Source organism: Orbicella faveolata, unplaced genomic scaffold (genome assembly GCF_042242905.1).
Source record: "Orbicella faveolata isolate gen_17 unplaced genomic scaffold, um_ofav_v1 contig_24, whole genome shotgun sequence".
NCBI lineage: Eukaryota > Metazoa > Cnidaria > Anthozoa > Scleractinia > Merulinidae > Orbicella > Orbicella faveolata.
Genome location: NW_028301552.1, coordinates 31,853,863 through 31,880,743, shown reverse-complemented (window position 1 = coordinate 31,880,743; position 26,881 = coordinate 31,853,863). Strand labels below are relative to the sequence as shown.

The window sequence follows — 26,881 nt, the reverse complement described above, 5'->3', positions numbered from 1 at the left end:
GTAAACTTTTCAAATCGTCACTTAGCTCATTCCAGATTTTTGCTCCGCGATATGCAAATGATCTTTGTCCGGTAGCCAGTCGGCAACGTGGAATGTTTAAGTCATTACTCTGTCTGGTGTTTCTTGTAGCGATTTGAGATCGGAAAATGAATTTATCAATCAAGTAGTCTGGAACAAGATTATGAATACATTTGAAAGTCATCACAGCGTCATTTATGTAGAGTCTATCGCTGACCTGCAGCCAATTCAAGGATTTGATGCCTTGTGAGATATGGTCGTACTTACGCAGTCCCAATACAATACGTGCAGCAAAATTTTGCACCAACTGTAATTTCTCGATGTTAGACTTGCTTGTGTTCGACCAGACTGTAGAACAGTAAAACAGCTTACTGAAGATAAAAGAATCCATAAGTAGAAGCAATGTCTTCTTATCCAATAAATGCTTTATCCTGTTTATTTCTATCAGTTTGTGCATGCAGTTAGAAGCTGTTTTTGTAACGTGATCGCTGTAAGTTAAAGATTGATCAAGATAAAGACCAAGGTCTTTGGCGACAATGACGGGATTGATTTCTTTTCCAAGCATTAAGACAGGTACTGCAGGCAATTGGCGGAGAAGTTGCGGCACGCCAATAAACAGAACTTTGGTTTTGTCCGGGTTAATTAGAAGAGAATTTTTGCAGCACCAGACACAGATATTTTTTAGATCCTCATTCAAATTGTCACATTTTTTTTGAACTGACACCCAACATTTTGCGCTTTTTGTCGACGCCTTTGGACAAGCTCCTACGGTGGACCCATCATAGAGGGAAATAGTGCAAATTTGCTTGTACCTTGTAGCTTTCAAAACTTGCCATCGCAAGTCTATCGAAAATTTTCTTTTAGCATTTCTATTAGTCGCAAAACAAAACCGCGGAAGATTGGTCACGAAGCTCGACCCCAGTCTTTTTCGCGTGCATAGCAACATCAAACATGGCGCGGAAGGTGGGTAAACCAAACTTTTCTCCGGTTCTATCAACTTAAACATTTAATACTCAGAACTTTTGCGTAATCAGGTTCCAGTAAAAATCCCAGTTGAAGACCGTGAGTTGGACGGCGTTTTTGACTTTCCTTGTGACTCGTCGTGGAATGGCTGTGCGGTTGTCCTCACGCATGGCGCCGGTGGCGATATGAACTATCTTCATTTGGAGAAACTGGCTTCTCATCTGGCTAACACGGGAATACTATGCTTGAGATTTACTTGTAGGACAAGGAACTTCCAGTACAGAACACGATGTTTCGCTGCGGTTGTGGTGAGCTAACTGATTCGTCTATCATATCTTTGATTGTCTAGTCGATAATTTAATATGGCACTGGTTTGTCTTTGTACTATAAACTAAGCTCAACAAAGTTTACGTAAACGATTTAGGAATGTCGCATTTATTCACATTCTTACGGGTTAGCTAGATTTAATCCGGTGTACGGGGGTGTACCGGTCTGTAAGCGAGAAACCTTCGTGAACCTGCAGCTGAAATGAAAGCTTTTAATAGCACTAGCTTGTTTTGCCACGAGCATTTTAAAAATCTCTACCTTCACATTGCCGTGGGGGTGTGTTGTGTGGTTGTCAAATATAAGATTTTCCCAGTGGTGGTTGCAGACCCTTGGGGGAGGTACTCCCTTATATGGGCTATATAAGTATGTGCAGCCCAAAAGGGTAGGGTTTTTCAGCTGTTTTGGTCATGAATAGGGTATCGATTTTGGCCATTTTGGTCTTAAATAGGGTATAGTTTTACCACTCTAGTTTTGAATTGGGTATGTGTCTTGGAATAAGCTACTTTTTCATCATTATCAATAAGACCTTCAGCAAACGCCCTTCATAACTATGTTTAGGGCAACCGTGCATGCCAGCCGCAACGGTCATAAATAGGGTATCAAATTTTTGGCCTGGTCATAAATAGGGTAGCAAATATCGCAGAGTTTGGTCATATATATATGTGTAGGGTAAGGGTGTTGGAAAGTGGGCCACACACCCCCACCCAACTTTTCTGGAACACTTCCTCCCCTGGGGTGCAGACCTACTCCTGATAAGGTAGGGGTCCCATGGTAAAGAGGTGGGGTGTGTAGGTACAAAACAAGGACTGGATTAATTGACTGATATGACTGAATAAGAATTTTCCAAGTTCTTCATTAGTTGCTATTCTCATTCAATAGGATACAAATAAGCAATTCAAGTTGATTTATCCCTGACTGGAGAGGCCTAGATTTTAAAAAAGGCCCTGCAGGGGTATTTTTATGGCCCTTTATACCCCTTTGGTTGACTGAAAACAATCTAAATGCACAAATTTTCTGTCATTTCCAGGAATACCTGAGAGATTTTGAAGAATTCCCAGTCAGGATGTGCATCATAGCAGGTACATTAAAATAATTAAAGTGTATACATTATTCGAAAGATGTTTAGGAAAGCAAGAAAGAAAGTTCGTAATCATGTGTAACATTTTACATCTGCCAGGAAGTTGGACAATTTCAACCAGAAAAACAAAGAAGAGTGTAGATTCAAAAGTTGAAAACAAATCTTGTCGTTAAAGGAGTGATTTTGCAGTTGTATTCATCTGAAGGTGGGAAGCACAGTGGCCTCACGGTTAGTACGCTCATCATCGGATTGCCTGGTCCGGTTTAGAGCCCTGGCTATGGACATTGTGTCGTGTTCAAGACACTTCTCTCACAGTGCCTCTCTCTGCCTAGATGTATAAATGAGTACTGGCAAACTTAATTCTGGAGGTAACCCTGCGATGAACTAGCATCCCATCCAGTGGGGGAGTAGAAATACTCCTAGTCACTTCATGCTACAGAAACCGGGATAAGCTCCAGCCTGATGGGCCTCTTGGATTGTATACAGACTTAACCTTATTTTTACCTTTCACTTGAAGGCCGTTCAATGGGAGCACGAGTTGCAGCAGAAGTGGCGTCAAACAGCAGCCTTACTACAGAATTTGTATTTGGTGTCGCCTGTTTGTCATACCCTTTACATCCACCGCGTAAGACTTCTGAGCTGCGAGTATCACCACTGCTTCATCTAGGAGTACCTGGACTGTTCATTAGTGGAAGAAAAGACCCATTCTGTAGATCAGATTTAATGGAGACATCTTTGAATAGAATGGCAAATGATTGGACGATGCACTGGATAGAAGGTGCTGACCATGAACTTAAGTTACATGGCAAAGTGAACAATGACGTGATCTCTAACATGTGCGAATGGTTTGTTCAGTGGTGTCAGTCAGTGTTTATGGCAGAAAGATAAGGAACTGTTAAAGGAAAGTGCCTTCTCTAGATTTCTGAGGGAGGAAGATGTTAATGTAAAAATTGATCTGTGTCAAAACCTTTGTTTCATTGGTACTGATTTGTATAGCAAAGATTATTTTCATACTGTTTTGTGTTCAGGACCAAATGCTCTTTCACCAGTGATCTGTATCGACAATGGAATATTCTTTCAGCTTGCTTGTGTTCCAGCACAAAGCTCCTGCCAACATTAATCTGTGTCAAGGCCCGATAAGAACACTGGCCGGTTCAAAGACAGTGGTTGCAACATTCCCCAACAAAACCTGTGAACAGGCTCCTGGTGAGGGGAAAAAAATTTGGGAAGTGGAGTGAGTCGATGAGCATGAAAAAAAAAATGGGTTTGAGAAGGAAGTAGCCATTTTTTCCTCCCTAGACCGCCCTTGGCTTTCTCTGCTCTCCTTTTTTTTTTGTTGCCCAATCGTGAGCCTGTTCACAGGCTATTCCAATATTGGCCTGTTTAAAGACCCAGGTTGTGCTCATATTGATCTTGTATCAAGGTGCTGCAGGTCTTCTAATGCTTACATTGATCTGTGTCAATGATAAAGTGGAATTCAAGATATCTTTCACAACATTGTCAAAAAGTTGGTATCAGCAAGTGTGCAATGTGTTTGCTTTTTGTCTGAAAAAGTTGTGATTTATATTGTTAAAGGTTATTTTGTACAGTAATTTATTTTGAAAAAGCAGAATATTGAATTAATAAAGACTCGAACATTTTTACAGCAATTTGTGACATCTCCTTTCTGAGAACACTAATTTCAGCAATATTAAGAATTTACGTGAGGATGAAAAGGTGGGTTTTCTATTTGCAGTCGCGCAAACATTCAGCTTTACCCTATTAGTGAACTGTACCACGAACGAATTTTTGCTTAAACAGCTTACATTTCACTGGTTACACTCAGAAAATCTCGATGTTTTATCCGCAGGCTTTACGGAGAACCACCCATTTGAGCGGTACAAACAGTACCACATGAAAGGACTGCTCAATAGCTTTTATTTGAATGGTCACACACTAGGGTTTCATCCACAGACTCAAAAGTTAGAACCACCTTGTACAGCATAATAAGCATAATAAACTGTACCTTAATGTTGAAGAGCCAAATATTTAGCAGTTATGTTTTAAACGAGGAGGTCGGAAAAGGCGTCCACGACCGCGTGCTTCGCCGGGTTTTGAGCCACCTAGTTTTCTCTGGGTTAGAATCCCGGGTGTACCTTCAGTTAGCGTAAAAGCTGGAGCATTTTAATTTACATATAGAAGAGCAGAGGAAGATTGTGACTCTAAATAAACAGCCAAGCTGAACGAACTCTCGGTCGCCACCGGCTTCTCTGAGCGAGTGCCTGACTAAAGTTCCAACAAGAAGCTATTTCTTAGAAGAAAGTAGTGTTTCGTTTCCGGAGAGATATTCAAAGGCTGAGAAAGGCTGGGGTTTTGCTATCTTGTGCATGAGAAGACCTGGGGTGAGGGGGATATGTGCTAATGCGCCGCTTTGCACCGCACTGATCTGCCCAGTTACCACAGCGTAGGGTTTTTCGTCCAGGTGAGGTTTAGTACTTGACCTATTGTAAAAGAGCAAAGGCTAATTAATTTAAGTTGTCAACACATGTATCAGTTATTACAGTCAACGCACTTCGAAATGTATTTATTTGTGAACTTCACTTTGACTCTGCTCTAGGGGAGGGGGGGGGGGGGTGCTCCCTTATTTCGGCTATATAGGTATGACCAGCGCCTGAAGGACAATTTTTTTAAAGCCATTTTATTCAGAAGTAGAGTATCGATTTTGGTCATTTTGGTCTCAAACTGGGTATGGTTTTTGCACTCTAGTCTTGAATTAGCTATGTTTTTTAGAAGAAGTTACGTTTTTCATCATTATCGATAAGACCAGCAACCAAAACCATTCACCATACCTTTAACATCATTCTGTATTAGGGAACTACGGCGGGTCGAAAACAGCGTATTAATTTAAGGGTAAGGCCATAAATGGGTCAGAAAAATCGCAGGCTAAGTAATACAGGGTAAGTGCGTTGGGAAGCAGGCCGCACAGCCCTGCCAAATTTTTCAGAAATTCAAAGCATTGTGTATGAGGCTAAATAAAGCTAAGAGGCAAAAGCATTTGACGCATAAGTTTTCCATTTCTGTGCCGGGCAGTCCTTGATTCGAATGGATGCGGCACTCTACGTTTCGTTGTCAGTGACGCAGAATATTCTTCTTTTCAAAAAGGACGCCTCATGTGTGACGACAGTTGTGCAATTATTCCTCCACTTTCGCTTGAATATTATGAAGCTAAAATACAAATGCTATCGGTGTTTTCATAGAAACCAGCTCTTGAAATGCCGAGGTATGTCGAAATACAAATTTTCTTATTTTTAAAAGTGCGCTCTAAGAAGTAAAGCTACTGGAATTGTGGCGGAAAATTCGAGAAATTCAACTAAATCTGGAAAATGTCGACACCTGCGATATGAAGAAAACCTCATAAAAAAAAACCATATTGTGCCTATTTTGCAATATAGGAACGTTAATTAAATTACAATATGATGAACTAGTTACCTTCCACAATATATCGTATCTGTAGTATCGTTCAAACGCTCCAAGTGCGTGTTCTTTTCCCGTAAACAGCCACAGAAAAGGGGCGGGATTTTTATTCCTGACAAGTGTTCTGATTGATCAAAATTATGTCGCCGTAGTTGTGATCTTAATGACATTTAAATCAAGCACGGAAACAGATATCTTCGTTTCTCTAGGATACATCGTTTCAGTAAGACTCAGGAACATTATAAGTCGCCAATTATTCCTACCTGCATGACATTTTAATTTCCTTTTCTTTCCGTGTCACGAAATAAAATTTAGTTTCGAGAAGTTATTTTTGCTGAACATGTTTACCTTGTGAATTACAAGCGTTTACCCTGATGACATTCATACTCACTACGGCAATAAATCACTCTGAAACGGAAAACTGTACCATTTCTTTGTTGAACTAAACAAAACTGACTGCTTCCATCGGCTTAAAATATCGCATTAGTGGACAAATCGCGTGGTGTGGCGGTGTCTCTTCTTCGAAAATATATTTCTTTTTCACTATCACTATCAAGTCCAGTTCGCAGTTTTCTTGTGTAAGATAATACCGAGAAACAAGAGTTTCACGGCAGTGTTGCAAAATGACACATTTTGTTGCGATGCAACGAGTTTTGGCTGAAATTTTGCCGCCGCCGTATTTACATTAACAACTACGACCTTTACTCTGATTGGATATTACAAATCGCTAGGTAAATATTCACCCTGAACTGAAAACAATACCGTTTCGTTTTTGAGGAAACGAAACAAAAATACTTTTGGCTTTCCACACAACTTTCACGTTATAAGTAAGGCTTTCATTGGCTTTGGACATTTCCTTTCTGCTATTTGAAAATTCGAGGATTGACCGCACCGAGGAAAGGAGAATGCTTATCGGTTTTCTTTGTCTAACCCCGACCAACAACGCCCCTAGTTTCCATGCAAGGATGTCCAGTAGATGCCAATTGAACTCAAAGGTCAGAGAAATTGTTCAATCATCTTAAGATTTAGCCCTGGGGGTGGGTTGGGGGGGGGGGGTACTCCCTTATATGGGCTATATAGAAATGTGCGGCCCCAAAGGGCCCCAAAGTCTATAACTTGGGTGTTTATGGCTTGTCATGTGCAGCCACTGCATGGTTTCTTTTCAATTTGCGAACTGATACACGACATTTTACCAGCGAGAAAGAATCATCAAAATATCAGGGTCGCGTCGAAGCCGTAGATTTATTACACATTCTTTTTTGTAAGAACTTCTAATTTTGGGACTGATGTACGGTATTCTTGCCATTTCTGGCATTTGTACGCGACCAGGGACTTATAAGAGTAAATTTCTCGCATAAATATACACACTCTCTCTTGAATATATCAAATTGTCTGTAACGAGCTTCTTTATGTATGTCGTTAGAAGCATTTGGTTATTGCACTGTTTTTTTCCATGTATAGATGCAAGTTTTACATTTTACCAAAAGTTGCCAAAATAAACTTCTTCTGGTGACTCTCAACCTGGGGCGTTTTCTTCGCATGTTCTTTAAGATGATTTCCAGTCCGTACTGCGCACTCTTGAGAGGTCGTTACGTTTTTGTTTTGTTTCATGCATTCATGTCAACCGCCATCGAGTCGCCATTACGGGACGTGAAGCGACGCGGAGCTTTACGTTGCGTTCTTTCTAATATCACTTGATGAAACAACTTTACAGCTGTAAAAATCAGAAAATCAATGAAGCAGTTGGAAAAAGAATTTGAAAGGCCTCAAAGATAAGTTATGTGGTTCGTAACGAAAAACATCGATTCGTATTCTATCGAGTGGGTTTTTTTTATGTTTATAAACATTAGGGTGCTGAGACTGCGCAGTACGGACAGGAAATCATCTTTAAAATCTGGGTTAATGTCAGCCTCAATGTTCTTTTAAAAAAGGTTCTTACTAAAATCTGTAAAATAGAAGAAGGATCAAATCATGCAAGGGATTGGTGAATGTAAGTATCCTGAACACGTTGCAACGTTTTATAGATTGAATAACTAAATTAAATTCACATTGCAATTGTCTCTGCATGGAGTTTGTATCCCACAACAACTTTGATGCGAGTTTGATGTTTTATTGTCATAGCAGCACAAAGACTAACATTTCCACTAAGTTAGTCTCCAACCCAGATCTCCCTCAGACAAGCGTCAACCAGAGTGAGACCTGAGTAGACTAACACTAAGTAACACAACAGACATCTTTGAGATGACATTGGTGCACCTGTTCTAGACTACAAGGCCGGGTTGTTTAGGGGCTTTACATAGCCCTTACTAAATTAGAATGCATAATGACAGTAAATTAACGGTTGTCATTTATACAAACATGTCCCACGAGACTGATATTTTTTGGTAAAGGAAGTTAACGCTTACCATAACTAAAGAAAACACCATTTGTGGATCTTTCTGCTAAGCAGAGCAAGATAACGACGACATGTGCGATAAGGAAGAACCTGAAAATTGATGCATCACCCAAATCAAAAGGCAAATATTAATTTCAATACGACTTCTTTTTAAATTTTAATTTCATGGAGCGTTAGCTTCCTACGAGTGTGAAGAACAACTCGAAAAGAGCGGCTTTCAATTGAGTGTCGTGAAACAAAAACCAAAGTAATCACTCTAGCCAATCACAAAGGAGACAGACATTCCAATGAACCAATCAAAACTCGAAGTAATTACATGTAGCTGACGCGAAGAGCGGGAAAACGTGAGCGAGCGAGTCACGATTGGTTTTCGTCACTTCTAATTGGATGAAAAAGTGGCGCCAGCTTGTTAAGCCAATCGCGTAGCGTAGTTACGCAAAACTAATTATTTTTCCACAATCAAATGAAAACCGCTCTTAATAACCTTCTTTAATAACCTTCTTTAATAACTTACAGCACGGCAATCGTTCTCTATTTTCTTGCCGTGCTTTCTCACTTTGTTTCAGATATACTCTGGAATAAAAAAAATGTAAACTTTTCACGACGATAAACAACTAATGACAAAGCTTGGTACTTAGTACAAGCAGCTTACCGCAAAAAGATAGAATTTTTTCGGGCTATTAATGACCGTTTAATATTTTCAGTGGCTACTTTGACCGTCCATATTAGGGTCATTTCTACCAAACAACACACTTTGAAGACACTCAGTCTTGTACTTGACTAAAAACTACGACTCCTATAGTTACATAATCTTAATCTTGAACTCTTTGTATGAACAACAAAAACGACAGCTAACGAGTGTTGGACGAGAGTTTTAATTTCTTCAACAGTTATCGACTATCATCAGTTTGCAGTCAATTGAGCTAACAGCATACGAGACTTAACATTACCTTCATGTCAAACGAGAGAAATCTTGCGTCAAATCTCCAGCAAATTTCAGCGGCTTCCAATTCGATAAATGGACATGAGTTAGCCGTAAAATGAGAGATACGTTTTTGAACTTTCTTCAACTCTCGCCGACTGTCGTTCTAGTTGGATTCCGGCTTCACACAGTTAATACTTGCATTGTCACATTCAACTGCATTGACTGTTCAGTTTCTTTTCTACATTATGTTACATTCCTAACCTAATGAACATTCTTAAAGTACCTACAGAAAAGCTACAGACACGACAGACCTTACGAACTAACAACAAGTATTCGAAACGCCTTCAAGACGAAAATTTACCCTAAGTAAACTACAGACTAAGAGCAATAGCCTTGCTATTTCTGAATGGCGTAACAGTCTGGGATAAAATTAACCGCTGGATACAATTTATACACAAACCCTGTTGAACTAGTTATTTCACTAGTTGAGAAATAGACCGGTAAACTTTGCGACATACGGAACTATCAGTGGGTGTATAGCAGGCCAACCTTTAAGCACCCTAATGCTGGTCTTATTCGTGACAATTTAATGCTAACAGGGAAGGTGGAGGAGCTTTAGAAGTGTTCGGTCTAGACGGTCCTGTGAAGGTAACACAGCGAGGGAGAAGCAGTTTAAGAGTAGGAGTTAGTGGGAGGGGGCTGAAATAGCCAGAATCTTCATCTATAGCAGATTAACGCGAGTCTACCCATGCGAACAGTGGTCTGTGTCACCCAATTTGCGCGTGAGTCGACTAAGAGTATTGCTACTCCCCCAGCTGAGATGCTACTCCCACCTGGATGGGATGCTACTCCCCCTCCCCTAGCAGGGAAGCTAGTCCACCCAAGGCTTACCTCTCAGCATTTTATTAAGGTTGCCCTGAGAGGAAGTTTGTTTTAGTACCCGTTTATATACGTAGATGGGGAATGCCAGCAAGTAGAGTACAATAACTTCCACCAGGATTTTAATCCAGTGCTCTTGATCTGCAAACTATACTTTGATGGTAATAACTTGTTAAAGAAATAACAATATCACACTTGTTACTTAAAGAGTAACGGATTTCCCATGCATAAACAACTCCTGCGTTAAGATTAAGATTTTCTTTCATTAGCCAGAAACAGGATATTCTTTCAGCAACGCTGTCAAATAGTCGGTTTCGATCAAGTAAAATGTTGGCCGTTTTAAGGCCTCTTTAAGCCAACAATTGTACATGACGTCATACACCTTCTGTGGGCACCCTACTGGGCAGGCGAGTCGCTGTCCCGCCTCAAGAAATCCAGGAAGCTATAGATAACAACAGAGAAATATTCGAATAGTCACAAACCTGAGCGGAAGTCATCTTAAAGTGTTTGTCAGGCGATGGTGTTATAAGTCTGGTCCGTTGAAACTAATTGATGAGTTTAGCCGAGACAGTATTGGTTGTAAGGTTCGCGCAAAGTTTGTCGGCAGTCATTGGTCAGTGCTAGTAAACTTCCATCCGTCTTTTGTTTCTCAAATTAGGTCACTCTGTTTGAGGTCGATGCAACAGAATAATATCATGCTTGTTATGAACCGTTCACAAATAACTCCTGTTCTAAAATTAAGATTTTCTTTTAAAAGCCAGAAACAGATAAGTTGCCAAATATAACGCTTTTTTTATTCACGACATAAACATAAATTAATAATGAACTGACGGATGGACCTCAAAAGAAAATATACTACACAATACGACATGAAAGTACTGTTCAATAACTTTCACCTGATGGTCATAAAATAGGGTTTAATTTGCACACTCAAACGTTTTGAAAGAACATGCTAGTGACATTCCCCCTACCTCAATATTTTGCATGTCACCATATGGCTTGTCTCCGAAGGTAAAAATCTCCCACATAGTTACCCCAAAGCTCCACACGTCACTTTTGGGGGTGAAGCGTTGCTTAAGCAAGCTCTCCAAGGCGTACCTGGGATTGGTGCAAAGCACAATAATCACATGTTTTGTAAAATAACTGAGATACTACGCGCGCATTCAATGGTCGATAGGTGTGTTTATGATGAGAGTACGTAAACATGATTGTGACGTTTTAGATTCGCGCGTATTCTTGAGAAATATTCTATAAAAGTAATGGAGTTTTTTCTCCATGCGTCTCGGGTTTGCATAACTGTCTCGAATGGACAGTAGGGAACTTAAGCAACGACGACGGCGATGCCGAGGACGACGACAAGCCAAAAATGAATTTATATTTTACCAGCAACATTCGCAATTGTCTAGAACTGTTAAGTACGCCAATGGCTCTAAAAACGTGCTCAGGCTAGATATGCCATGACAGCGTTCAATTCCAAATGGAAATACGAAAAATTAGCCGTCGTCGTTCGCGTTCCTCGGACGACGCAGAACTTGGTCATTTTAAGTTGTTGTCTTGCAGAGAACGGCAAAGAAATGTACAGAGATTTAAAACGCACGTGCACATCTATTGTTTTGCTCATTAAACCTTTTGTTTGGCGACGTTCCCGTTGCCGTCGTCGTCGTGGTTTGCTTAAGTTCCCTAGTTTCGGCGATACGGCGGCTAATGTGAATTCTATTGTTTTAAATAGCTAGAGCTTAGACGAGGCTATGTCAACACAGAAAAAGTGCTCTATTGCTCAAGCGCAAATTTTCATATACTGAACATTTGAATACAATCAATGGCTAAACATTGTGAATGTAAAACAGACGGGTTTAAATGAGGGATAAAAATTGCGCTCAGCTGCAATTAAAATAGAATGAAGTTTAAAAACAAAAGAAAACAAAGAAAGGATACATAGCTGGTGATTAAACTTTGCGCACTTCTACATCTACATTCGATTTCGTCGGTAAAGTGTTTAGACATCACACTTTGTATACCAATTAAAATGCATATGAACTAAATCAACTTCGTTCAACGAGGGTGGTGCATAACGCACTTACGACTGCCAAACCCATGGCCATAGGATTCGCAATCGAACTGGAATTTAGAAATGTTGCTTTTTGTAGAACGAGGGAAACTGGAGAACTCGGAAAAACCCCTTCCAGCAAGGATAAAAAAGAAGAATAAACTCCACAAACATATGAGGTCGTGTGTAGGATTCAAACCCAAGCCACATTGGTGGGAGGAGAGCGCTCTCACTTCTGCGCTAGCCTTGCACCACCAGTTATATGTTACAAAATAGGTAAAATAAAGGGTAAATAGGTAATTCTTAATTTAGTTGCATGAAGCGCCGAGGAGTATTTCTACTCCCCCCTGGATGGGATGCTAGTTTCATCGCAGTGGTACCCACCATCATTAAGTTCACCGGTATCGATTTATAAACCTGGGTGGAGAGAGAGACTTTGAAAGTAAAGTGTCTTGCCCAAGAACACAACACAATGTCCCCGGCCAGGTCTCGAACCCGGACCGCTCGATCCGGAGGCGAGTGCACTAACCATGAGGCCAACAGCGCCTCCGCACGTTGCAAAATAGCTTAGACACAATGTTTTCATAAAGAAAAATAAAAGCATGGGATAGATAAATACCACTTCACAGGTATTTTACTGGACTCCTGAAGTTTGTAGTAATCCTGTAACCTTGACAAGCCAAAGTCGCTAATCTTTACAAGGTCCTCCCTCATTACGAGGATGTTCCTTGCAGCGAGGTCTTTATGCAGTAATGATTGTTGTTCCTTAAAGCAGAAAATTAGAGCAAAATAATTACTCCTTTAATCTAATCTACAACAAGGTCAATTCTGCATCGGGCCAAAGTGTTCCTGGTAGAGACATTGGAGCTCATCACAGTTTATTAAAAGAAGCTCCGTCGTGGTGTTTGAGTTACTTTGGCAATGTGCCAAATTACCTTCAAATTTTAAAGGAAACCTGGAAATAATAGTTTGCTAAGATCCAAAAACATAAACAAGGATGGTTAAGGATGGAGAAAGATTGACACGGATTCTAAAAGACGAACTTGCAAAACTTTTTAAGATGCGCAAACAGTGACGTAGTTCGTTTAACATCAAGCAACAGAGAGTGTAGTACCACTTTTTTCCCCCTGGATAGGAAGCTAATCCATCTCAGAATCACCTCAAGTATTGAATTTGCCAGTACATATTGAAACACCTGGAGAGAGGTACTGGGAGAAAACGTTCTTGCCCAAGGACACAATGCAATGACCCAGAGGCCACACCCAGTCCCTAAAATCAGAGTCCAGTACGGTAGCCATCTGGCTACTGTGCATCTCAATGCTATGAGAGCCGCTAACATTTCTAAACCTTGATCAATGTTAAAAGCATGCATAAATTCTAATATCTAAACGTTTGAGCTTGGAACTCCTTTGAAATGCAAACCAAGCCTTCAGCAAGACTTACCAGGTATCGCATTCCTTTGCAGATCTGCATGCAAAACTCAAGAAGTTGTGGTATTTGCAAAATGTCCTGAAAAAAGTCATGGCGCGCAAATTAGACTGACATCGCAGGAAACAAATATTGTAAATGACAGATGGGATCAAAAAAGGCTGGTAATATTTTCATTCGCTCGATGTACCTCTGAATACATTTCACGGAATTTATCTTAAAACTAGTTGAAATGGCTTTTCACAATTTGACGAAAATGTATATCTAAAAAGAAAATCACCAAGTACTTTTACTAACAAGAATTGAAAGATCAAACGTGGGTACGTCTATAAGCAGACCAGCATCTTATCGTCCCATCAAACATGGAAGAAAACAACATGTAGACATGTGTAGTACACATCGAGTTTTCCACTTTTTCTGAATTAACTTCATGGTTCAAAAATCTCAAAAGTAATGGGTTGACGTCATGTCCTAGGTCTATCTCTCGGTTTGAAGTATCGCGCAATAGAGGCATCACAATAGGCGCATTTGATCATATTCACATGTTAATTTGCGCCTTAGAAATATTAAATATTATTATTATTATTATTATTATTATTATTATTATTATTATTATTATTATTATCACTACGAATTCTTTTTTCCTGTAATTAAAAATCATAGAGCAAGTGTTCTCAATTTAATCTTATTGCATAAATTATCCACTGTGGCCGCTATTTATGGTTTCCCAAACAACGCTCTGGAGTGCTGTCCTAACAAAAACAATCATTTTTCTTAGAAACTATATAATTAGAAAAAATCCCGTGTCCCGGTTCATGAATTCCACTTAATAAGGTTTATTACATCCACAAAAACTAGACAAAACGGTGCCTACTATACTACTCAGGTATGACGTTAGATAACTAAACCTGCCTTGTTTCTAGGTAAATAAGCTTGTAGAGACCCCAACGGTGCAAGTTCTGTTACCAACATAAGTTTTCCATTTGGATCTAAAAGATGGCAAGATCATAAGGATCAATTATTTTCATTTAAGTAAAATACTACAGGTTTTACAAGGCTCGTAATCAAGTTTGCACACTGTAAGTACAGTATACCTATAATTGCTATATAATACCTCTGATTTGTAAGTCCAACAGTTGCATTTAGTGAATTTCCTTGGTATCATAAGCCCAGATTGTTAACGAAATCTTTATCAATAAGCACATTTATTGGGTAGTCTGCCACAGCACAGGGGGTGGCAAATAGCTGACTATTTTTACTTATAGAATTTGAGTCACACAAAGCATGTTCAGATTGGTTATGTATTCGTTTATTATTGATGTGCGAAGCAGTGATACTTCCAGGTGGCTGAGACGTGCCATGGTCTTACTCAACCTCACTCCCAGGGTCCCCCGCCCAGAGCAAGCGAGAGTTAGCAATTTAGCCAACGAAAACCGTTCGCTAGAGATATACAAATCATAAAGTTATTATGTACATTGTTAAGAACGTTCATCTAGGGCAACTCTACAAGTAAAATTTAACATACTTTTCGTAACCCCACGCAGTTTAATAATGTATCGACAATGCTGCTTTGATTCCAACTCAATCATGTTTTGAACCTCATTGATGAAGTCACTGGAATCCTCTGGTGATGCGTTGTCCTTCAACACTTTCACAGCCACTTCCTCTCTCTATAGGAAAAGAATTCTTGTAAGTAATCTTCCCACTACAAAACATGTTCTAGTAAGCTTTCAACTGATAGTGAGTTAGTGGCCTTTTTAATGATATGTAAAGTAGTTTATTAAAACTCTCTTGCAGTAAAACAACTGAATTAACGAGTACATTTTACAATCTTAAATTATCTAAAGTACAGTAATTTACAAATATAACAGTGGTACTATCAATTGAGTCACAAAATATTCAAATGTAAGAAAGTCCTCTACTCTCTTTGTCGTGCAGGCCTGCATGTTTAGCTATCCTGCATGGATAGCAATCATCAATGCAACCTTTGATTATCCTAAGGGAAAATGAGATTCTTACTACCCTAATAAGAACAGAATAATTGTCACACTCCCATAATTTGTAACAAGGATTTTTGCTGAGCACCTTGCATCACAACAAAATGCAGTTGCTCACCATGATTAGTTCTTACATCACCGATTAACAATCTATTGATGACAATACCTTTGGGCACGGGCCTGTAGAAACAATTGTTGCTTGATTTACTTCACCAAACTGCCCCTGCAAAAGATAGCATCAAAGAGCCAATGAGACATTGAAAATTAGTTATTCGTCCAGCATCAGTGATGATTTGTCTGTCAAAATTTCTTACCTGGCCAAGTTTTCTATGTATTTGCAACTGCTCATAACGAATTTGAAGCTGCTGAGGAATCTTGCTCATGTCCAAAGTAGGTTGTTCCTCTCCCGCAGAAGAGCATGAATCTGGTGTGAAGAAGATAATGGTGATGACATTTTAAGAAAACTTCACTTGACAAGGGCATGATCACCCTCTAAACAATGATTTCAAAAGTTCAAGTCCACCGATTAATGAGGATGGCTAATGACAGCAAAGTATAGTGGATTGCATGATGTAAGAGATGTTCTATAAGATTGACTTGGATTCCGTTTTTAGGGAATCTTTCTTACAAATATTGTTAATATTATCTAATTTTTCCTCATGTCTAGGCTTAGAGTGCTTTTCAATTGAGTGGCGTACAACCAGAACCAAAGTAATCACTCTAGCCAATCACAAAGGACACAGACAATACCGTGAACCAATCAAAAACTTGAAGTAATTACATGTAGCCGACGCAAAGAGCAGGAAAACGTGAGCGAGCGAGTCATGATTGGTTTTGGTTTTATTCGGGATTGGATTACGCAAGTTTTTAAAGCCATTCGTGTAGCGTTGGAAGTGGAAAACAAACTTTTCGACACTCAAATGAAAACCGCGCTATAATCAAGACTGTAGTTTGTCTACATGACAATAATTCTAACTAGAACCAAATTTTGTTATGAACTTGTCAGCAATCAACATGCTAATTTTTGAAACTTGCTGGGCGTTCCAGGTCTTGCTGCTGAGTACTACATCTCGAGAAAGAAAGTTGTATCCTAATACGTGTTATTAGCGTTCAGTCTTATTGCACCGGTAATTCGTCGCTGCCTATTCGTACTCCTGAATATGAAGGCATTCTATTAAAGTGAACTGTTTTCCCATAGGTCATATTGACTGTTAAATTAGTAAAGAATGGGATACCAATTGTTGATTTCCTCTGTTGGTAACCCCTCTGCACAGCATCAGGAGATGGCCAGATTCCCTCTGATGATGAAGAGCGACTGAGGGATGCCATGGGTTCATCTTCTTCTCCCTCTGTAGCTTTATCAGGAGCCTGTCTGAGCAATGATACACCGACACGGTGATTATCCATGTTCCCCACAAGCTGCGCTTCTTTGTCAATGTAATTTCCATCTGAGGTTCCAGCTGTCGACCCCGTAATTTCTGTGGAATGGCATTTCACTAGATTAGCTTTACAAAAGCTCTTTTGCGAGACCCTGCCAAGCTGAAATACATCACGTAATGTGAGCTAAATGCAATAACTGGTACATAAAATGAATCCAAGGTTGGCAGCTTTAAATAAATTACAATATTTAGAGAGGAAGCCACATCAGCCCTAGCTGGTTTTCATGAGCGTCCTCCATCTTGGTCGAAATGGAATTTGGACATGTTGGTTTTTGTGGAGGAAGGAAAGCCAGAAAGCCCATAGAAAAACCCTCGGAGCAAGGCAAGGCAACAACAAACTCAACCCACATATGTCACCGGGCCAGAATTGAACCCAGGCCACATCGGTGGGAGGCGAATGCTGTCACCACTGCGCCATTCCTGCCCCATCGCTGCTCCCCATAAGTGTTTCAAGCCGCTTATTTGACAAAACGACTACTGTTTGACAAAAGTAGACAATTGCTTCAGAAGTGAATCATATAGGTATCTCACCGAGGGACAGTAGCTTCATTTTTTTAATTTCTTGCATAAATCTACACACAAAAAAACTATGGGGGAAAAAATATTGCAATTTCAACAGAACGTGCGTTTTTCTTTGCTGTCCCTCCACGCAGCTGACTGAGATGGCCGACGGGCTTGCATGGGGCAGATTAATGAATCCACATTAATAGCGCATATCTGAGTTGCCTTTTACCTGTGTCAAAAGAAGTCTTCGTGCGAAACTATTCTTATGAAAATTCGTTTCCTTGAGGACTCGTTTTAAAACAGAGGTAAAAGCTAGCCCAGAAATGGCCTATTCTCAACGTGTGTCGTATTAACAAAATAAAGGAAGAAGTGAGTGTTCAGACCTTGTCCTAGAAAGTCTTCTCTTCGATATTTTTTATTTCGTTTTCCTGCAGCCTATTAAGTCACGTGCCCCGTCATCTACGTCACAGCTCCATTGTTACGGAGCACTGTGAGAACACTGAGGCGAATGATGAGCCAAAATGGCGGCAAATGATTTTAAAATCGCGTTTTGTTTAAATGGGCATATCCTCCCTGAACACCTTTGGAAAGTTTAAAGAAAAGGTCATGGGTACATTAACGTGATACAAGTACGAAAATTCTCACACATGTCCTATGGGGCTCAGGGGTAAGATACATCCAACCACATCTAAGAAGACATTTTATGGACTTTTGTCAAGGATTTCACAAATCACTCGAACTGGATTTACCTTTAACATCACCTATTTCCCTGCAACCGGGGTCTACCCAAATGTTTCCTTGGACACCACATTCCCCTTCCTGGTCGCCATTAAGAGAGCAACCATCTTCATTGCGTGCATCATCCAGTTGATTTGAACACAGGGAATTAATTTCTTGGCCCAGGAAGTGGTCCTCTTTGAAAACAGGAAACCCGGTTGATTTCAGTGTTTCCTTTGAGAGATTATTCAAGGAAAATTTCTTCATTGCGAGTTCCTCTTGCCCTTGATCAAACACCAAGGTTGCGCAATTTAAGACTTTAATCTTACCAGGGGAATGCCCCACAGACCCACATGATGAACCAAGTTCAGTGTCACTGGTCTCATCAGCATCTTCGTTGTCTGGGTCACTCTCCTCCCCACAGTCTTCATTATTTGTCAGCTCTGGCATGAAATGGAACAATTGGTCGGTTACGTCAGTAGGATTGGTTGATTCTTTGACGGCCAAAAATTGGTAGGGATTGAAACCTGGCGAGCTGTCAACTACTTGGCTCTCTTCTGAGAAAGTGCTGTTCTCTTCTGGATTGTGTTGAAGAAGCTCTCGATTACTGATGTAGTCCCCAGACACACTTGCACTGTCCATCTCTCTATCTGCACGAGGCTGTATTTTGCAATTGGCGTGTTCCCCTTCTAGGGCAAAGAGTGACTGATCGGACAAATTGCTGAGCTCTAAGCCGACATTGCTCATTGGACGGGCCAATTTACCCAGGCTTAACTGGCTCTCTTCTGATAAGGTACTGTCCTCTTTTCGATCGAGCTCGTGAAGTTTGTTATTTGTGACGTTGCTCGTAGATTCCTTTACACTGTCCAGCTCCATACCTGTGCAAGGCTGTGAATTGAAATGGTTACGTTCCTCTTCTAGAGAAAAGGATGGCTGCTCTGCCAACTTGTTGAGCTCCAAGTCAACATTGCTTTCTGGAAGAAAAAACATACCAAGGCTCAACTCAGCTTGAAAGTCACCATAATCATCTTCACTTTCTTCCTGTAGATCAGTAATCAGTGGGGATGGTTCTTCTTTAAAGGAATCATCGTCAATATCAGACAAGAGATCTGTTAGAGCAAGAGATCCCAACCCTTTCTGGATGCTGTCCTTAGAGAGTGAACCCAACAGTTCATCTGGAGATTTGCAAGAAACACTAGCAAATCCCTCGCTTTTGAATTGTGATGTTTCTTTAGGGTTTGGTTGGTTTTGGTAGAGGAACAGGTCTGAGCTGCGTGGTGTTTGATTCTCAGCATTCAGACCGTTGCCCTTTGTAGCACTGTAACCTGTAGCTGCTGCAGTACTCACAGGAGACTGCATTGATTGAACAGGGACAAAAGGGTTGTCAACTGTACTGCTAGCTCCTGACGACCTCTGTAGAATGCTTGAACCTTTGATTTGATTTCGTGGCATGCTTTCATTTGTTGAAGTGGAAAGTGTCACATATGACCCAGCTCTTGATTTCTCTGGTTTCTCTTCTGTGTGATGTACAGGCGGAGAGCTCTGGGTGGAAGTTATTGATGCCAGAGTGATGTATGCAGATGACCCAGATTCTGATACTTTCTTAATCCCTTCTCCATGCTGATCACCAGCGTCATCATCAGAACACACAGAAAGCAGGTCAGGTTGTGTCTCCACATCTGGTGGGAGACTATCGACACTAGTCTGAAGAATGGATGTGTTTTGCAAGTGTTTAGCCAGGGACCTCATTGCCATAGCCTCAGCGCCACTATCATCTGTACCACTGTCTTCATTGCTACTACCATCACTTTCAACTGGCTCTTCAGAACTCACTGTCTCGGGATCTTCTATGCCGGTAGCGAACACCAGCAATTCCTGTTGGTTTAGTAAAGGCACGTTCACTTCTGCACTTGGATGGGGACATGGGACATTTCTTTCTTCCTGCTGTCTTTCTGTAAGTTCTGGCCCTTCATTGTTATTATCACTGCCTGCTTGGATCGAGGGAGGACAAGAGCTGACTCTCGTGATACTTGGTTTCCTTACAGGAAGGAAACTGAATGGTTCCTTGGACGGCAGAGTACTTTCAGCGTCATATGCATACACTAAACCAGGATGAGAAAATGTCTTTGAGAGGCTTTGCTTTTTGGGTGTAGTATTGTCAAACAAGGAAATGCTGGTGACCAGTGAAATGCCTGGAAGATTATGGCTGCGATCTTCATTAGCAGAAACTTCATCATGGACCACATTCTCAGGTAAGCAAGAGTAGTCACCATTAGAGGCCTACAAGTAGGAAAGGAAAAAGAGTAGAAGGACGATAAATCAATACCCGTCTTTAAGTTTACATTTAATCTACCAATCACAAGCACTGATACAACGTAAGGCTAGCACAAATGACTGTGTGTAGTATAAATAAAAAACTAAATACTCTTTTGACATAAGCCAATATTCAATAATAAACAAACCGATGGAATCAAATCTAATTTGTTTTTAAAAGCAAATCTAAACGATATTTACTGCATAACCGAGTGAATGCACAAGTGACAGGTTTTGCTAACGAACCGAAAGCCATTGAAAGATAAATAACATCCGCACAGAGCTGGTGTGCACGTTGCAAAGAGAAGTGAGGATTCTGATCAGAAGATATTAAAATTCTGCTCAATCCCTTCTCATCATGATGACCAACGTCATCACAAGAACACACAGGAAGAAGCTCAGGTTGTGTCTCCACAGCGGATGGAAGACTATCAACATGAGAAAAGACACGTTAAATCCACACAGAGTTGGCGTGCAAGCTAGAGTTGCTAAATTGTGTGCAATGTTGTGGGTTTTCATATTAAATAAGGTGCAAAGTAAATCATTTGATTACTGATCATGAATATTGTTCAGCAGAAAATATATAGGTATACCTGAGAGTCATTGGGAATAGGTTCTAATTCCAGGTTACTCTGTTGAGTTGGTAATGGAATCTCCCAATCTTCCAGTTGTGTGATTTCAGGGGGGAGGAGAAGATCCTGTGCTTCGTCATCAGAAACTGACAAAGAAAAATCAAACTTGTCAATAATATTAGTCCATCTGTAGAAAAGCAGAACAATTCGTGGGAATGCTAACACCAATCCTAAACACCAATCGCCAATCCCAAATTTGAGGAACCAGTGGAATATAAAACGTTCTTGGATATGACCGTCAAAACGGCTAAAGTGCTGCAGTTAATTCTAAGATACTCTGGTAAAATTTTGAAACTGAATGATAGAAGTTATTTGTCTGCAACCTTCACGGCACAGATCATTTTTCTGTATATAAAAAGTTTTATTTAATTCCAATCTGAGTTGTTTTTCAACCGTTTCCGCCGTTTTATCTGTAAACCATTTTTGGAGAGGGGTGAATTGCTCTGCCTCACATCTTCTAATTCTGAAGGAGGGTGACACAAACTAACAACCTAAAACATCGCCCTCTATGGTTACATTTCATGCTTTTGATTTGCATAAAAACGTTATTTTGAAGGAATAATCCCAAACATACTGAATTCAAAAAGTAGCTCTTCCCATAAAGAGACAATTCGCCTTCAATAATTAAAATTTTATTCAATGGTTGCAAGGACACCTATGGACTCGTTAAGTGGCCAATACGAAACATCCAGTTAGTCAGTTAGGACCACAGCTTTACAATGTGGTAGTACTCTTGATCATAGCATTGAAATCTGCGACGTTCACTTACAGCACACAACAGAATAGTGGGTGTTGATCACACTCACCTAATTCAGGTGATCGTAGCTCTGTTACCAATTCCTGGAAAGACATTCTGTCCTGAAAATGTTAAGGAAACAATTGTGTTATGCTGATTGTCTTAATTACTTTAAACCAACGTCTAAGTGCCCAAGGTAGAAGTATGATGAAGATGAACTCACACTTACAAATACCTTGCAGGGACAGATCCAGAAAATTCAGAAAGAGAGGTCGAATGCAGAATGCAAGTCTAGAAAGCCTGATCGAATAAAACCACTCAAAAGACGGTTAGACGGACTGGTGTTGTTGTTGACAAAAATGCTTTGAAAATACATGAAAAAAACAGGGGCCGTGGCCCCCTCGGCCCCTTCCCTAGATCGGCCCCTGCCTTGTATACTTATGCTGTTCAAGCAGCAGATTTGGAATTTACTTTTCAATGATTCTTTTTAATTTAAACGGAAAAAATCTTGGCGCTTCTCAGTGTCAACTGAGTGAATGACATATAACCCAGTACTACACAAAATGCGAATGACTGTGTTGATCATATTTATTACATCAATAACACTAACAGCAACAATATGAACAGGCCAACCTTTGGTTCTGGCTCACAACACCGTTTTATCAGCTTTCCAACATTGGGTGGACAGTTTGGTCTGAAAAACAAAGGTTTAAATCACAGGTATAATGAGGCGAGCACAAATGTGGTGTCAAAAACCAATGAATGAACGAAACTGTTCTCCTCAATTATTGCTTAATAACCAATTCTATTAAAATAAAAAGGTCTTAAAAAAATTGTAAGAACCTGTTTCAACGTTGTCAAAATGGTTGGTTAATGCGTTGTATAACAATTAAGAAAATGGCGGGCCTTAGGGCTTTATATTGCAACAGACCAAAAATTATAATTCCCTCATGGGAAAACCAGTTCTACGTAACAAGCAGTAGAGCTCAATCAATGTTTCCCTGATACAGACGACAAAGGCTGGTTTGACGATTCAGTCACAAAAGGGCTTCACTAACCTTTCTGGATTGAGATACTGCCCTTTCAAATACCGGTTAATAATCTGTAAAAGAAATGATTCTATCTATTAATCAAACAATCATTGTTGTGGGATTTGGAGACTGGTAATTCAGGGTAAGCAGCAATTGAAAGCGATTTTGTTTCCGACCAGTAACACATACCCGGTTCGCACTACTATTGATAAGCACTGTAGAAGTGTGGCAGCTCTCGTAAGCTTGTAATTCTATTAGTCGTCATTGCAGCAGCCGTTACTGTTTTGGGGCTAGGGGCATTGTTTCTGTTGTTTGTTCTACTGTCTTCTCAAAGGGTATTGAGCCATTTGTGTGAGACCTTACGAGAGTTGCTAGATGACCCAACCACTGAGCCACTGTAATTTTACTGCATGTCGGCAAAACTGTTGAACAATGCTCGTGAAGACACTATTGAGAACAGAACATGCAACCTCTACGAACAGCTTAAAGTGCAGCTTACTAATCCAACTACAAGTCTACAAACCGTAAACCAGTATTAAAGTTCAATACACAAAGGGGAACAAAAACTGAGAAATGTGTACCTACTTAACTGTATATATAAGGCTCCAACGTTACCTTAACATTTAGTGAAGATCAAGACTTCAAACCATGCTGACTGTAACTTGACGGTACAGTTTATACATGTCTAGCTGCACTACCAAAATGTTGACACACTATTCTTAGCTTTACATTTTAATATTGTCTGTCTGTCTGTCTGTCTGTCTTTCTGTCTTTCTGTCTGTCTGTCTGTCTGTCTGTCTGTCAGTCGTCTGTCTACATTCACGCCGATTTCGTTCTGCATTGATATCTCCGCCTATTACATGATAGCAAATTCAAACCTCACAAATGCCTTCAAACAAAAGACAGAGGAGGTACTTACCTCGTTCTCTGACAGCACTTCTTCTGCGAGAGAGCAGTGGAAAGGCTTTTTCATAGCAAAAATTTCCCAGAGTGTTACTCCGAATGTCCAAATGTCACTCTCTATAGTGAACGTTTGATCGTGCAGGGACTGGGGCGAGAACCAGCAGTAGCTATTCAAGTCACGTTAAATAAAAAAAAATATATATTTTAACTTAAGTCGTAGTTAATTGAAGGAAATGGTTGGGAAACTTGGCAAAGTTCTTTGCTGTATGTTAACTTACTTTTAGTTTGCTATTTTGGGGCTTGACCCTGCACAAAACTTGGCAAAACACAAAAAGTAGTTACGTGTGGTACAACTAACCAATAGAAGCATTGCGATTATGTAATTCATGCATAGTCAATGAGCATAAAACAAAAGATGTACAAGGTCAAGGACCTTCCAACAAAACTCTTAGCCTCTTTGTCTCGTTCTCTGAGGTTTACCGGCCTTCCTAACTTAACTATGCTTTTCGGTAAGATGCACTTTGACATAATATTTTCAAACTTATTAATAATTCATCAAGTTTAAACAAAGGAAGTCATTCCTGTGACTGTGGTTTGGATATCTGATCTTAGTTGGCATAGATTTTTTACGATTTTATTGTCTGTTTTCTCCTCAGTTTTAGTTTCGATTGAGAAGATACATCAAACACTCAAGACAATGTTTGACCACATTTCCAAACACCTCGAAGTTCGTCAAAAATACTCCGCTACGCGTCATATTTTCAATTCTCTTCTCGGTCTTTGGAAATGTGGTCAAACACAGTCTTTCGTGTTGGACATACTAGGAAATCCTTTGGATCCAACCACTGTTCAAGAAAAAGAGAGACTTAAAAATGTGCCCCCTTATAATGAAAACCCGTTTTGCTCTCAACTGAAAAATACCTCTGTCAGTTGACTTACACGTTGCAAACTTTGGAATTCCGTCTTCATCTAATGCGGTCATCATTAAGTGACAGAAATCTAAAAAGGACTGTTCCTGATAACTGAAGTTTTGACAACTTCAGTGAAAATCAACTTCAAGATCAGATAAGGGGTGATTTCCATTCAACCAAACATTCCTTGGAAAGGGCCCGTAGGCATTATGCTGACAAAATTTGTTTGGTTTTGCTAAAAATCTCGACAAAAGTTGCCTCCGTCAAATTTTCGATTTGGTAATCGTGGACGCACTCAAACACAGTAAAATATCTGTTGACCACAAAGTGTCAATCACATGACGAGGTCAAAGATTAAAGAGAGATCAAAGTGAGATCAAATTTACTTAATTGATGTTTTCCTTCAGACCATGCCGGGTAAATTGAAAACTCCGTCAGTTGTCACGCCTGACGAAAATTCGTCCTGCTCCGAAGCAGGATGCCGGCGCCTTTTAAGTTTGGTAAGGCTTGCAAAATTTGGTAGTAAAAAAAAAATCACTGTGTGCATTTGTTTCACGGAACTGATGACAGATTTTTTCACAAAATAAACAAAAATATGCCTTGTGCATACGGGCCCAAACTTTACAATAAATCCGATGACTGTTTAAAAATTTCCGAAATGTGAACCATTCCGTTGAAAATTCCAGAAATTCCGCGGGGAAAATCAGATGGAGCAGAAATTCCCGGTGAGAAATTTTCCATAATTTGAGTACAGCTCGCGAGGAAAATGTTGTTCCATTCGCCACAGGAAATTTCCGGAAATGCAAATCGGAATTTTTGGTCAAATGAGAGCGCCCAAAAATCTATACTCCATACAGCTTTTGTTACCCACCCAAATCCTCTTCTGGTAGAGTGGAAGAAGCTCTGCCCATTCTGTACGAGGTACAACAGACCAAAGTCACTGATCTTGATACACTCTTCATTGGCGACAAGCACATTGTGTGCATTCAGACGGCCATGAACAACGTTCTGAAATCCAAACCACAATAAACATATTATAGAAATGTAAGTAAGTTATCATGGCTGAGCTTTTATTTAAGTTTAGAATATAGCTTCTGTATACCTGCTCTGTTGTTTAGGGTGCATCTTGAATTTTTTTATATGCACTGCTGCAAATTATAGAGCACGTATCTTCTGGATGTTGTGTTGTCATCGCAATTACTGCCCATTTTCAGACGTAAATATTTTCGCTCTTTTATGCCACATTACTCGAAAAAAACTTTCGGACGATTTTAATTTCGGACACAAAAAGGGTCAGAAAAGAAGACCGTCCGAAGTTTTTAAGCATCCGAAATATTTACAGTACAGTATAAAATTTTTAGGAAGCTTTTAAACTCAGAGTTAACTTTATGTAGCGAACTTTTATATGCGACACTCCTTGAGATACGTAACGGCTTCATAGAATTTGTGTTATTTTCTCGTCGGTGTATCTGTAAAACCAACAGGGTGCAGTACAACTATCATTTTCACAGATGTTGTTTTAGCCTTGAATACATGTAATACACTCTAGAGGTCTAGAAAAACTGCTGAGCGTATTCGCGTTCAGCCTATATGCGTCCACAAGTTTATCTTGACCTCAAGCGTGCATTATTTTGTTAGAGAACATGGAACACCATCTGCTGTTTAGTACTTATAAGACATAATACGTTTTTAAAATAATTTCTATAATTAATTACTTTGTTGGTTTGAAAAAGTCTCAATTCTAAACTAAACTATTCTTAGACTATTATTTCTTCTAGTAATTATTGGCTTATTTTTCTTAACTAAAAATTTAACGTGCCGACAACTCATCTCACACACTGCGTTTTTTAGTTCTCGATAACATTTAGTTACCGATAAGAAACAGTTGTCAACAACTAAATGTCTAGTCTGTGGGGGCTCTTATTATACATTTTCCTACTACAGATGTTATCAGTTTTTACTGGCTTCTGACTTACCTTGCTGTGTAGGAACATCATTCCTTCTGCAATCTGTGCAGCATACGAAATGACCGTCCCTTTGGTTATCCCATTTTCCTTTGTACTAGAAAAGCAGCATTGGTAAAAAAAAAAAATAGTCAGCCCCTTCAAAGATTTGGAAAACAAGTATTCTTGTCCGATAACAACACAGCATTAACAACAACAACATCTAGACCAAATGGAGTGCA

General features: G+C 39.8%; 2 protein-coding genes across 4 annotated transcripts in view; one reads left to right on the top strand and one right to left on the bottom strand.

The window, feature by feature from the left end:
* Window positions 1–953: 953 nt before the first annotated feature.
* LOC149111316 (testis-expressed protein 30-like) lies at window positions 954–4,035 on the top strand. The gene is made up of 4 exons (XM_089292022.1): window positions 954–981; window positions 1,053–1,289; window positions 2,336–2,387; window positions 2,904–4,035. Exons 1-4 carry the CDS (start codon window positions 970–972, stop codon window positions 3,272–3,274), a joined length of 672 nt encoding a protein of 223 aa, XP_089148148.1. The 5' UTR covers window positions 954–969; the 3' UTR covers window positions 3,275–4,035.
* Window positions 4,036–7,928: 3,893 nt separating this feature from the next.
* LOC110065006 (uncharacterized) overlaps window positions 7,929–26,881 on the bottom strand; it is a 32,861-nt gene continuing 13,908 nt past the window's right edge. For 2 of the 3 annotated variants that reach the window (XM_020772106.2, XM_089291104.1), the window contains 17 exons: window positions 26,673–26,757; window positions 25,568–25,704; window positions 23,802–23,952; window positions 22,910–22,953; window positions 22,485–22,545; window positions 21,922–21,973; window positions 21,077–21,201; window positions 18,203–20,450; window positions 16,746–16,988; window positions 15,825–15,934; window positions 15,677–15,733; window positions 15,039–15,183; window positions 14,426–14,502; window positions 13,529–13,594; window positions 12,705–12,850; window positions 11,010–11,136; window positions 7,929–10,480 (listed from right to left, as the gene is read on the bottom strand). In XM_020772106.2, coding sequence (XP_020627765.2) covers window positions 10,304–10,480; window positions 11,010–11,136; window positions 12,705–12,850; window positions 13,529–13,594; window positions 14,426–14,502; window positions 15,039–15,183; window positions 15,677–15,733; window positions 15,825–15,934; window positions 16,746–16,988; window positions 18,203–20,450; window positions 21,077–21,201; window positions 21,922–21,973; window positions 22,485–22,545; window positions 22,910–22,953; window positions 23,802–23,952; window positions 25,568–25,704; window positions 26,673–26,757 — 4,051 coding nt within the window. In that variant the 3' untranslated portion in view covers window positions 7,929–10,303. The remainder of the gene's footprint in view (window positions 10,481–11,009; window positions 11,137–12,704; window positions 12,851–13,528; window positions 13,595–14,425; window positions 14,503–15,038; window positions 15,184–15,676; window positions 15,734–15,824; window positions 15,935–16,745; window positions 16,989–18,202; window positions 20,451–21,076; window positions 21,202–21,921; window positions 21,974–22,484; window positions 22,546–22,909; window positions 22,954–23,801; window positions 23,953–25,567; window positions 25,705–26,672; window positions 26,758–26,881) is intronic. The other variant, XM_089291103.1, reaches the window with a different exon arrangement.